This window comes from Saccostrea echinata, unplaced genomic scaffold (assembly GCF_033153115.1).
Source record: "Saccostrea echinata isolate AGI-Se365-2 ecotype Australia unplaced genomic scaffold, CSIRO_AGI_Sech_v1 ptg000050l, whole genome shotgun sequence".
Classification (NCBI taxonomy): Eukaryota; Metazoa; Mollusca; class Bivalvia; order Ostreida; family Ostreidae; genus Saccostrea; species Saccostrea echinata.
In genome coordinates, this window is record NW_026889799.1 from 1,603,166 (window position 1) to 1,616,665 (window position 13,500).

At 31.1% G+C, this 13,500-nt stretch overlaps 1 protein-coding gene across 1 annotated transcript; it reads left to right on the forward strand.

Moving 5' to 3' along the window:
* The first annotated feature begins 2,015 nt into the window (after positions 1-2,015).
* Positions 2,016-5,821, forward strand: LOC133203323 (proline-rich transmembrane protein 1-like). Its single transcript, XM_061339133.1, has 4 exons — positions 2,016-2,090; positions 2,669-2,697; positions 4,159-4,290; positions 5,503-5,821. The coding sequence occupies exons 1-4, from the start codon at positions 2,075-2,077 to the stop codon at positions 5,647-5,649; spliced, it is 324 nt and encodes a 107-aa protein (XP_061195117.1). The 5' UTR covers positions 2,016-2,074; the 3' UTR covers positions 5,650-5,821.
* Positions 5,822-13,500: the final 7,679 nt, after the last annotated feature.

A 13,500-nucleotide genomic window follows, 5' to 3' on the forward strand; every position in this document is an offset into this window, starting at 1 on the left:
TTTTCAGTAAATAAAGACTTGAAGTCATATCCACCTGGTACTTTATGTTTTATGTACGGTTGTGCTGTTTAACCTACATATTATGTGAGCAATATAACTATTCATTTAATTACTCAATTACATATGTGTACTATTTTATCAAATTATCGTTTATCTTAATGAAATATGTTTTTTAGAGCAGAACTAAAAAAATGAATTTCACAAATCCATTGATGATTTAAATGTCATTTACGTGTACACAAAAAGAGGGAAAAGGTCCCCTTTAGTTGCGTGGTTGATGAAATACAATCTTTCAAAACCTCCCCTTCTTTTGACTTCTTTATACATAGTTTAAATCTAGCGTGTTACTTCGTAACACATATCAAAGAGCGATGCAGAAATCAGATCTCCGCTAAAGATGCAGTATGCCCTAATACCGTTTTGTTTTCTTTGCTCTCTTATCTGTTGCAAAGACACCATAGCATGGGAAAACTTTTAACGTAATAAAAAATAAATAAATGAAATCAATTCTGGGTGAAGTTGCAGATATTTTGGATCAAATTAATAAGCCTTACTTCTTAAACTGTGTGATATTTTGTATGCTGATACATAACTCGATGATGATTTGCCCAACTGGTTTATTAACTTCTAACAAAAGAACGCTAAACAAAAGATAGATGAGGACAAAGTGCTTAGGAAATTGAATGTCCATGGTATGTTAACGACTATTGCTGCATGGTTAATATGAAATAGTGTACTTTTAAGGACAAATAGTCTACTGTCCAACTGTATACATGTATATTAAGAATATTTTTAAAAAAATATAATTCAGAATCATTCCTTTTCTACATTAATTTTATAAATTAAAGTGAAAAATACTTTTAAAAAGTGGAAATAATGAAAACTATACATACCTACCTCCCTATCTATCTACCTACCTACCTGCCTATCTATCTACCTACCTACCTGACCCAGATAAAATTAAAGGACAGAAAATCTTAAGGCGGTTTATCTTACTACGAATAGTTCAGACACAAGCAACTGACGGGGCGTGACAATTTTGAAAATATTTATCCAGCTATATTTCAATCTAGGTATCAATCTGGAATAGCTAAATTATTTCTGGGAGAAATAGTGCTCTTAGAATGTTTGCTATCTTAATACATGTATATGTGACCATCGTGACTTGAATAAAACCAATAAAAGCATTAAATATTCGTCAAAAAACAATATATCGACGACAATATGTGCCGATGCCTGACTGTACATTTTGTCGTCTATTATGCAGGATGAAAATAGGGTTCGTCTCGGCACATACTGTCGCCGGCGACAATATGTACCGAAGAACGAAAATATGTGCAGTGGGGGGGGGGGGGGGGGTTTAAGTACATATTGTCGCCGATAACGACATTGTGTACCGTCACACAGCTTCTGCAGAAAGTACATACTCTGCGTGAACGGGTTATGCAATGCTTTCCTGCAATAACTGCAAAAGTTAATTCGCGTTCTAATGAATTAAGGAAACGATTTTATTTTTTATACCTATGTATGCATAAATGATCATATAAAGTAGGTTTAAGTATTTTAAACATTGTATTATTATATGTACCTTGTAATGAGTTTTATTGATTGAAAAGCAAATTTATTTGAAATCTAAACAAGTGGCTGGAAAAACTGGTTCTAACCGGCATTTACTGATTAATAAAAGAAGTGATGAAAGAGAAAATCTTTAGTGGACGTAAATAAACCATAATAAATGGTTTTTAGATATGTGGGTGTGTGTGTACATGTAAGAGAGAGAGAGAGAGAGATTGTGCCCACTGTTTCTATGATTGTTTCAAAGAGGTTTGCTCCTGAGCTCTTACGATTTCCGGCCTTGATACTCCCATTATATCCCATGCCTTAATAGATGTATAATGTCACATTATTATTTGAATATAACGGATTTAATTGTTTGCAAAGTGTGAATGCTACACACCTAAATCACAATCCTTAATATGTAGACTTCCTTTTACAAAATTAACGGGCTTTAATGATTTTGTCGAAATAGCTGACTTTGTTTAATTGCTAGTTATTTTGAAGATCATACATTAAGATGGCTCAGGTTCAACGTGAGTACCACGTCTTACTCTTTTTTTTTTTAATTTTTGTCATTTTGTTTTATTTTGTAAAAGTATCTATAATTATCATTATTTCTACTATTATTTCCGGGCATTGTTCCACTTTCATTTCATTGAATGGTATGAAATATATAACTTAACTGTAATTTTTTTTAACTTCTTCTAGAATTAAAATTGTGATCAATATTATCATTACAGGAATACTTTCAATAAACGGTCCATCAGCTTGAAAATAATCACCGACGATTAATTTTTGCTGCTAAGAAAACATGCATAATGGTTCGCGACGAGAAATATTCGCGATCAAAAGGTCATGTTAATAGGGCATACTATTTTCATGAGAATAAAAATTGGTTTACACGAAACGCAACGTAATGATACGAATTTAAATTCAAAAAATCTTTTCTGAAACATCTTCATCGAGCATGGTGCATATTTTTATTGTAAAATTCTTGCAAAATTCTTGCAAGAATAATAACTATGGTTTATTACTGAATAACCTCTATAATGCTTAAAATGATGATGACGATGATGGTAATAATGCCGATTTCCTTTTTTATCTAAAACAGCCCCAGCATCAGGTCCACATAATGTTGTGGTAAGTATACTTAAATAGCACAACTGATCATTTATTATTTTTTATGAAATGTTATTGCGCTGTTTAAAGCAATGTGGACTTCAATTTTGAAAATCTTATTTTGATCTTAAAATGTGTTATATCTTTGAATATAATTAAAACCTTTATAATCAGTAAGACTACAACAGAGTATTAAATTGTTTCAGACAATTGAATGTACAAACGAATGTATAGTATTATATAAGAAATCAAGATTACAATATTCTACAGGACGACAATAATGTAATTTTGCTTCAATCAAAGCTTCTAATAGCTGCTCCATTGCAAATATGAACAACATAAGTTTATAAACATTCTTCTTTTCTGTCATTGCAATAGTTAATTACAAATTAGCAACAAAAATTTCCGACATCAAAGTTGTAGCTCATATTGCTTTGAAGTGTGGGGGGGGGGGGGGCAATGCCTTTTCCCCAGAGGTAAGCATTTTATTTTTACGTAAATTCAACCTTAAATATAATCAAAACATTCGATTTTCGGAATAAGTGAGATAAGAAAGACAACTCTTCTGTAAAAATCAAAACTTTTTTGAAACTGTAAATTTCTTGTTTTAATTGATCTGTTTTACAATTATTGAAATGCATCGGTTGATTGGGGGTTTTTGCTGCACGTAACACAGGGTGCCATATATATCTGGACCTTGCTCTACTATCTTTAAATTATACTGTTCATAATGTACATATTACTATGCACTCGATCTGATATTTCTAAATAAACCTTTGAAGGCAACTAGAAAGTCTCAAAACATGTTATATGTTGGAAACTGTGATAATTTTTTTTTTTATTATTTTTGATTTGCTCATATGTAATACCATTTGATTATTTCAATCGTTGGAATTAATTTGGAATACTTACCTTCAATATTATGAAGTATATTTATTAAATATTATACGTACCATGTGCGGATCTAGAGGGGGTCAAAGATATAAGAGGACATAAAGACGTCCTTCTCTCTGGACTGCCATGTCCAAACTAACTTGCACGGACTGACGGGTTTTAAGGTCCAGTGAATTGAGGTTCAGTAAAGGTTATGAACAGTAATAACATATTTAAAAAGAAGGGGTTCCCCACGGGATATTTACATGAAATTTTAAATGCATCATCAAAAGTATGATAGGATGGTTTTAATGTAACAGTCCGGACCCCCCTGGAATTTGCAAAGTCATTCAAAGTATATACTTAAGGAAATAAAAATGATTTTGGACCCCCCTAGAAAACGTGGAACCCACCACCATCACCACGAAAAAGGTACTTTTTACGTTTAGAAATGGACTTTACTTTTTTCTCTTTCTCGATTGGAATTTTTTTTTGACTGGGTTAGACCCCCCCCCCCCCTGGAAAAAATTCCTGGATCCGCGCCGGCGCACATGTACACTTATTCAATATTATGATGTATATTTATATGTGCTTTAATGCTTTAATTAGGTTACACAACCTGGCCCCGCTACTGTGGTTGTCTCCCAGCCTCATCAGAGGGACTGGATGGTCCCCGCCATACTCACTTGTTTTTGTTGTTTCTGGCCGACTGGAATCGTCGCCATACTTTTCGCTTATAAGGTAAATGCTTTCAAATGTATTATTTTTTATTTCATAGGAAAAATTCTACATACTACAAGTGTCGAAGTTTTTAACGTAAAAAATACCGGGAATAAATATTCCACCCTCTAAGAAAAAAAAAAAAAACCCCTGGATGGCAACGGGTTTTGGGAGTCAGGGATGAGCTGTCAAGGTGGAAAGAGAGGCAAGACCCGGCCCGTAGTCGTCGAACACATTGTATTTCTTTTACTTAGAAGTCGTGAAGTAAAAAAAGATTTGAATTTGATTTTTTTACTTGAAAAATAGCTCAAACACTCCGGTTGCTGAATAAGTTACAATGACAATGACAATTATTTTATTCTCATAAATGTACAAACATACATTGTAGAGAGGAGGTAGGATTAGATACAAACACAAGAAAAAGAATATATAATACATTTATAATAAATGGTACAAAATATCATGTTCAAATCAATTATTTCCATCTATAATTTGTTTAACAATCAACAAATATTTGCATAATTTTTTCAATATTGAACAGTTTTTTGTTGAAAAAAGTTGTTTAAATTTCTCTATATTTGGTCTGCATATGAGATAATTTGAAATATGTTTTAACCTAGCCTCTTTAATTTCTTTTCGTGTGCATTCAAAAACATAATGAAATTCATCACTAAGCCCCGTAGAACTGGGGGGAGGGGTAGGCCAGGGGGGTCACTTTTTCTGAGCATAGAATTTTGCTATGGTAAATTTTCCTTTAGTTGCTGGTTGCACCCCCCCCCCCCCCCCAACCTACCCAAACTTTTTGTTGCTGTGAAGTCAAGCACTGGGAATTTCCAGGATTTGGACAGTTAATTAGATTTCGTTTAGTTCTTGCCCCCCCCCCCCCCCTAAAAAAACAGCCTTGCCATCCTAGTGTTTTCCTAGTAGAGGGTGGAATATTTTTCCGGTATATTTCTTTGCAATAAATATTTTAGACTACTGTAGACATACCCCAGTCACAAACTATTCCAATAAACATTTTAAAAGGAGGATCCCACCAAATAAAAGTTATTGAATACATGTATATGCATCAAGCTCAAATTATAAATCTAAAAGAAAAAAAAGTTAAATGTAGAAAAAGGAATAATAATAATTGCATAACACATATATACATGTAAATGTATGATAAAATAATAAGATGAAGTAGAATTTGTTGCTTTTAAAAGATATGCAAACATTACTTTTATTTAACAGGCAAAACAAGCAGCATCAAGTGGCGACGTTCATGAAGCGGAAGTCCAGACTAAACGTGCACGCCTGTTTGTCTTCATTTCTCTTGCTGTCGGAATCGTTCTTCTTACAATTATAATAATCATACGAGCAACAGCCCCAAGTCAATAATAAACCATTCGGAGGACCTCTATATTCCAGATCTATGAGACTTAAGAAACTTGAACACTTATATATCCGTGAGTGTGGTGTATTAACAGAAGGATTCGCTTTACTCAGACAGTATAATTTTTCAAAAACATTACTCTAAGTCAAAACTATATTAAATGCACATAGGATTTTCCTTCGTTTTTTTTTTTTTTCACTCTTTCTTACTTACATATTCTTTGTTTTCTTAGACCAAGCTATACTTTGAAGCATCACAACGCTATACTTTGAAGCATCATTAAAGAAATTATTTCACATTTGAAATACACGACGGCCTCTATCTTTCCTAAAATTTTAACGAAAAACAATGGAAATTTATCTCTTTTACATTGATTAGAATGAGATAACGTGATTATTTTTTCCAATTGTCGCTTCACTGAGGTAGAGATATGTTTTTAATTCTAAACTCTGTTTTGGATCAATGAAATAGAATATTTTACTAAATTAAATTTGGTTTAACTTTTATTATATACCAAATTCAGTCTTATTTATATACGTTGTAGATAGCTCAGGAATTGTATTGATGCTACATAAACATGTATATCAAGATCGAATTGAATACTTCGCTATTACACTGCACATATTAAATACTTTTATTTATCGCAGAGACCTTGCAGTAGGACTGTAAAACTGACTTAAACTTAAGTCAAATTTTCAATCACCCGTAAGATGTTTATCAATTTCCAACTTAGTTCTTAATGTTGCAGAAAACAGCACTCAGGTGATGTAATATTTAGAAAAAAAAATTATTTGGTCAGTTGGTTACGGAAGCGTATTAGTGCCACCATATATATATATATATATTTTAAGTTGGTAATTCCAACTCAAAAAGTTGGCTCTTTTTTTTTTCTTAACTTTTTCATTGCCTATTTTCCTTTATTTTACATACTATCATCTTTATTAAAGCAAACTCAATACATTGAAAGAAATTTGTAAGGAATTAAATTGTGTCAATTATTTTTTTATCTTGGTCTTTCCTATGACCTAACATACAATTTTCAACTTATTTTAGCTGTTATGATTCACTTCTTTTTTCATCTTATCTAATTTTATAGATGATAACTTCATTAAACTCAGAAATTCACACCATTTCAACCATTCCTATTCAAGAGATCAGACATACATAATATTTAGCTTTTAAAATTGAGATTTGTTTGATATAAAGGATGAAACATCAAAAAAAATTTCATGCTACAAAGAACACTGAACTAAATTATCAATATTGTGTATGAAAAAAAAAAAAAACAACAAAAGTTATTCTTTCTTTCATCACAAGCTCAGAATTGAATTAAATCGTTTATTTCCATTGTAGCTTTAACACAGCAACACGATTTCAAACACAAAGTACACAAAGAAAACAAGTGAAACATTAAAAAGTTGGAAAAGCCAGTTTTAAAGTTGGAATTAGCAACTTTAAAATTGGAATTTCCAGCTTTAGAGTCGATAAACCCATGATTAATGTTGTAATTACCAATTTTGCAGTTGGAAAAGCCAATTTTAAAGCTGGAATTAGCAACTTTTAAAACAATATTACGTGGTGCTAATACGCTTCCGTAATTTGTCTTCTATAACATTTCAGTACAATATGAAAATTTTGAATTAAGATGTTTTTTTTTTTTTTTTTTGTGATCCAAGAGTCTGTACAATTAAAACTTAATATACTGAACAATACTTGAATATCAATGTGTTTCTTAATTTAGCCATCGAGAGAACACATTAAAAAACTTATATAGAAGACAACAACTTAAAATCACGCCAAATTATGCATATGTGATTTCAAATCAAGCCTATGACTGTGAAAGAATACCACATTGAATTATACGTGTCATACAAATTCAACCAATCCTAAACATGGAAACGAACAGAGACCATCATTAATGTATGACACGGTGACACCGCACCTCAAAAGCAGTACAATAGAGGGTTACAGTATACATGTGAGCATTTGTTCCTACCCACCCTTCTTAATCCCTTCCGTTTATTCCCTACTTGATGTGTTGTTTTAACTTTATTGATATCTTCCTTGCTTTCTATAAATTTGTGCAATTAAGTTTTAACCACTTTTTAATTTTGTTTTCTTCCAATTCTCAATAATTTTCCTTACAATTACGAATACAAGAATACATATATTGTCTTGCTCGGCTCATTATACATATACACATGTACATATCTATTTTATAATGGTAAACTTTTATACATTGCTTCCGGACATTTTACATTTTTTAGGAGATTTTATCTCTATTTTTTTAGGGGGGCTGGGTAGTCAAAATACATGGATTGACTGAAATTCCTCTCTTACCAAACTACTACTTGCTTGACCTAACTACTTGTCAGCATTAGCGCCTATTGCATACGAAAGAACTGATAAATCTAAATGTTTTAAAATTGTCTCCAACAAGATAACAAGCTTTCAATATCTGTATTTTCAATGTGTACTTTCCCTGCATGCTGTTAATGTATCGCAGTTCTAATGATTTTTATTGGAGCAAAACTATTTACTTAAAATGATTTGCTCTAGTAGATAGTAATACATGTATTTTGTATGCTTATTACAAACCTATAATGTTTCCTTTTCACACACTTTTTATTGTTCATTTAAAAAAGAAGAATAATTTGCTGACACTGCTATTTTCTCCGGCGACCTCCGGTCTATTTCTGCTTGACAATAGATATTATACAAAACAATAATTACAAAGAGATCATATGATTTGTAGATAAAACCTGATTTTAAATAAATAAAAATTCAGAAGAATCTATCAATTTTCAAATGGATAGTTTATTTTGAAATAAGTTGGGCAAACAGTACGTATTGATTGGATACAAAATAACAAGGGATTCAATTATTAGCAAAACTCTATCGAATAAAACATGGTTACTTAGAAACCCAATTTTTTTTTAAATTACAAACAAGAAGGATAATTCCACCGTCTTTTTATACCAAACAAAAACCTCTTAAGAGTTACTTCCTTTAGATGAAAATCCCTGTTCTGTATGATATTGATTAGAACGTTTATTCCCTGCAATATTATTTCGTCGGAAAATAATATTCCAGTTTGCAAAAAAAAGGTTAAAGTTGACAACGTTTTTTTTTTCTTTCGAACTGAAATATTACTTGAGTCTTACTAACCACATAATGAAAGGTTTAATAACGTTCTCTAAGAAACGTAACTGTAAGTAGATACAACTACACCGTAAAGAATCAAATGGTAAAAAAATGTAAACTCCCCGAAGTGTGAAATTACTTTTCCCCTCTTTTTTAGAAAAAAAAATTTTCCCCTCTATACCATATGTACAAAAGGTTAGCTTACCATCACATGCATGTATATTTAAGCACATAATATATATGCGATAGTTTGCCAAACACGTTGATGATATACTAGGCGGAACAAGATGAGTAAAATATCCACAGCGGTTCCTGGCAGAGGTGGGTGTGATCGTGTCATTAAAAAAGAAAAGACATAAGGAAGAAATATAATATTTTGCATAAAAACCATAATTACATTTTATCAATTTAGCTTAGACATGGATTTTGACGTCAAGGAGGCGCAGCGAGCTTATGTACATAGAATTTTGTGTAGCGCTATGGAGCACTCTTTTCCAGACTAAATGACCTGCAAAAACATTGGTATATTTTTTTTTCTTCTTACAAATAATTCAATCAGAGTAAAAACGAAAGCTCCGGACTAAATAACGTTGATTCACGTTGCATAAATCGGTAAATTTGTAGTACATGATGCTAAGTCAACCTGTATATGACACCGCATGTATAGTTTACACTGGGGTTACAAGAGCACAAGTTTTATTTTATTTTTTTTTAAGAACCGTTTAAGAAAAGAGACATCTGATTTTTAGAATGTTATATGTGATAACAGAGAAAGAAGAGTAAACGTTTCTCCGTCGTTTCACATGCAAAAACATCTCCTGCTGACTTGACGTTGAAATGACGAAGCGATGCTGCTACAGGTCGATAGACATATGCATGATTATAATTTCATCGGAACTTGTCTAATTCACCTATAAATTAGAAATATTGCACAAAAGCTTTATTTGTCTTATAAAATTTTGACGAATTTTCATGAATTTAATTCTGTCCTTTATGGAGTAAAAGTAAATGTTTCAATAATTTCCGAACAGCCCTCGTAATTATTTGAACATCAGTCAGCGAAGACTTACGCAGCGCTTGAAATGCTTGTCAATGTTTAGAACAAAAGTAAATGATTGGGATAGTTATAACGGAGACAATGTATTATAGTTAATCAGATTCTAACATTAATGTCAGAGGATGTGTGTATACAAATGTATGGGACAGTTATTGTAGAAGTTTATTTACCTCCAGAACAATCCCATTCAGAACATTCACATCAAATACATGTACATATAGGGTCAATATTTACCATCTAAGAGATGGAAGAGGAGCCCTAAAAAATTTACTATAGTTAACTATAGTAAAAACTTTGATACTTTGATTTACTATGTAACTTTACTCTGGAACTTTATTTTTGTAATATCAGAGATTAAAATTACTTAAATATGATAACATTGATGTAAAATTTGGAAATAATATATGAATATACAAATAACAGTTCCATTTAATATACTAATTATGCATGTATGAATTGAAGAACAAAAAATATGATACTCTGAAATCCATCGTAAAAATACTTTGATTTACTATTGTAAAAAAAAACCTGATACTATAGTAAACTATAGTTAACCAGAGTTTTTTTTTGTTAGGTAGGGATTCATTTGATACGTTTTTTAAACAAAAGAAAAAAAAAAAAAAAAAAAAAACTATTGAAGTACTGTAAAAGGCTTTGTAAATAAATAATATGCACAAGATAAAGGACTTTTAATTCATTCATTAATTAATGCACTGACAAAGATTAAATCCATTTTTTACATGTAACAAAACATCTTCAAATGTTGTATTCAGTCTACAGCAGGTCAGGTATAGACTGGTAAATTCTGTTCAATCTCTTGCTTTAAATTATCATTTTATGTCACTATTACATACATGTAGAGGATACGAAATGGGAGGGAGGCATGAACGTCCATGAAATACATGAATGAACTAACAAAACATTTTAAGTCTTTTCCTTGTCAATAAGAATTTGGGAATTATTTTACGATTCTCGTTTTATTAGGTATTACTTAGATATTTGACTAAATTTCCCGAACCACAAACAAACATTATTTTTCAAATCCATACATGTATGTGTAAAAAAAAAAGTATTGCTTTTAATAGCTTAAAATTAATTTTCAATTGACATAATACAATTTTTTTTGTGCAAAGTTATTTTTTACAATTAACCAAATGTCGTATTTTAAACTTTCAAATTAAATAACTATCTACAAATTTTAAAAATAAATGTACTTATTTTTTCATTCAATTGATTTATTTTGGGTATACAAAGAAGCATGATTTTTAACACTTGAACTTTACTGAGTTTACAAACCCAACTCATCATTATATTTATCATTGCCAATGTTCAATATATTGGAGCAGTTCCATAGTTAAAAGTATTTTGAAAATAACCAGGCAATAAGTTTCCATTTCGGCCATTGTGCTTGTTGCTGGAGCAGAGCAAGAAGATATACACAAAAAGGTAAAATTGTTGAATTCCTTAGTATTTTTCTCAAAGAATAACATTCTTTCGTACCATTGTACTCAACACAGGTCTTTGTTTAAAAATTGTTTATTTCTATAATTGTTTCTTGCAGCTGATTCAACAGAAATTCGGAAAGATGCCACGTAGCTTATAGAAAAGACAGTTTTAAGATACAGATAAGTATCAAAAGGATTATACCGATTGTAAATCATATACGGTACCAATTTTCATGCACCAGATGCGCATTTCGACAAATTATGTCTCTTCAGTGATGCTCTTGCCAAAGGTTGAAAATCCAAAATATTTCAATAAAAAAGACTTCGGAAGGCTGAAAAAAGTGACCAAGAAAAAAAAAAAAGAACTGATATGAAATCATATGTAATGGAACCCTTTATGTTCATTCGTAGCCATATTTTTAAAATTAATTTCCCCTGAAAAAGAGAAGGTTTCCAAAGTATTGGTTTCATTGTACTGTTTCTTTGAACAGATTTCAAGAATATAAAGGAGGCAGTACCAGGTGTAGGGAAGACAGTATAACTCGCACCACGCTTATGGAGAAAAACCGTATTTAGAAAAATGTATTTATTGCTGATACATATGTAGCTACACAGAAAATTTTCTCTTATATTTTCATTTTAATGTATGGGATGAGAGAAGTTAAGGTTTCCAAAAAATAAAGAAAACAAAATACCCCCCCCCCCCCCCGGGAACATCATTTTTGAGGTAGACCCTAGGAAAGGAAGTCTAAACCAATCAGAGTGTATCAAAATTCCTGATTATTTAATAAATCATAATAATAAATTGTTGGATCCTCATTCTGATCACACAAGATGTGTTTATAATCTTTTTTTCTTCACTTGCAAGGATATCTTGACTATCTTAAAGAACATTATGTTCACAATATTTCATAAGTATTTGTAGAACCTTTCCTTAGGTCCTCATTCTAGCTAAAGGCACAAGTTAATTTTAATTTCTATTTCTGTGCATGTGGTACATTTAAAGCAAAGGGCATAAAGTGTGCTGACCACCTATTTAATTTTTGTGCTTTTCACTCATGCATTTATAGACATTTAGTTATTTTGTTTATATAAATAGTAAATAAATCATCAAACACGTACATGTATGTGCATTCCTGTATTTCAGGTAACACAGCCAGCACCTGCTGTTGTGTCAGTCATTTAACAATCACAATACAGAGACTGGATGGTCTTCTCCATTCTTCTTCCGACTGGTATCGTTGCAGTAATCTATGCAAAAAATGTATATTGTATAACTATTCATTACTATTGATACATTTCTTTTTTTTTAATTCTTTATTTAACACACAATATTTTATAACATTATACAAACTTACAAGATTTTTTTTTTTTTTTTTGCAGTCTGTGGAATTTGAGAGAAAAAGAGAGAGAAGAGAAATTGGCATGTTTTCACATATTTCATAAGCATGAACAAAATGAAGCAATTGATTGCATTGATTCCAAAAATATATATATATATATTTGTCACCAATTTTATGGTATATATTTTTGAATGTCCTAAAAAGGTTTATTGTGTGAAATCGCATGTCTGACATTAAATTAAACCATTGATACATCCCCCCCCCCATTTTTTTTTTCATCTATATTGCGAGCAAAGAAGCTATATTTCTTTTGTAAAGGGAAGGGAACATCTGCATTTGATTCTAATGGAGGAGAATTCTCTCAATTACATTCATTTTAAGTTACAAAAAAGCAGTTGACAGAAAATTCTGTTACTTATAAATATAGTAAGCGGTAGTCTATGAAACATTTTGAAAAAATGCTACTTGCATGTTATTTTGAAATTTTAACAGTTTTCCCATTTACGTTTAAAGCCAGTTTTTGGAGCATGTGGAATTGCATTTTTGTGTCTTGTTTGCATTACTAGTATGTTGAAATGATTTAAATGACTTTTTTGCACATTGCATTAAAGTTCATTTCTAATAAACTAACAGTAATTAACAAGCATATGCTGGGCAATAGATGTGTTTCTGTTACTGTAGCCGTAACTGCATATATACATTTATGTTTTGAAACGACTATAAAATGTTGCATTCATTTAACATGTATGACGATTGTTCTAAAATTTACCTTATTATATATATTTAATAATCAATAAATAGTAAATGTTATCCTTGGAAACCATACAGTGATTTAAATGATTGTCAAACAAATGAATTGCAAGTGTC

Excerpts from the sequence above, each read along its gene's own strand:
- LOC133203323 (XM_061339133.1), top strand. Across the intron at positions 2,698-4,158 it reads CAGGTCCACATAATGTTGTG|GTTACACAACCTGGCCCCGC; the intron begins GTAAGTATACTT and ends TGCTTTAATTAG. Across the intron at positions 4,291-5,502 it reads CCATACTTTTCGCTTATAAG|GCAAAACAAGCAGCATCAAG; the intron begins GTAAATGCTTTC and ends TTTATTTAACAG.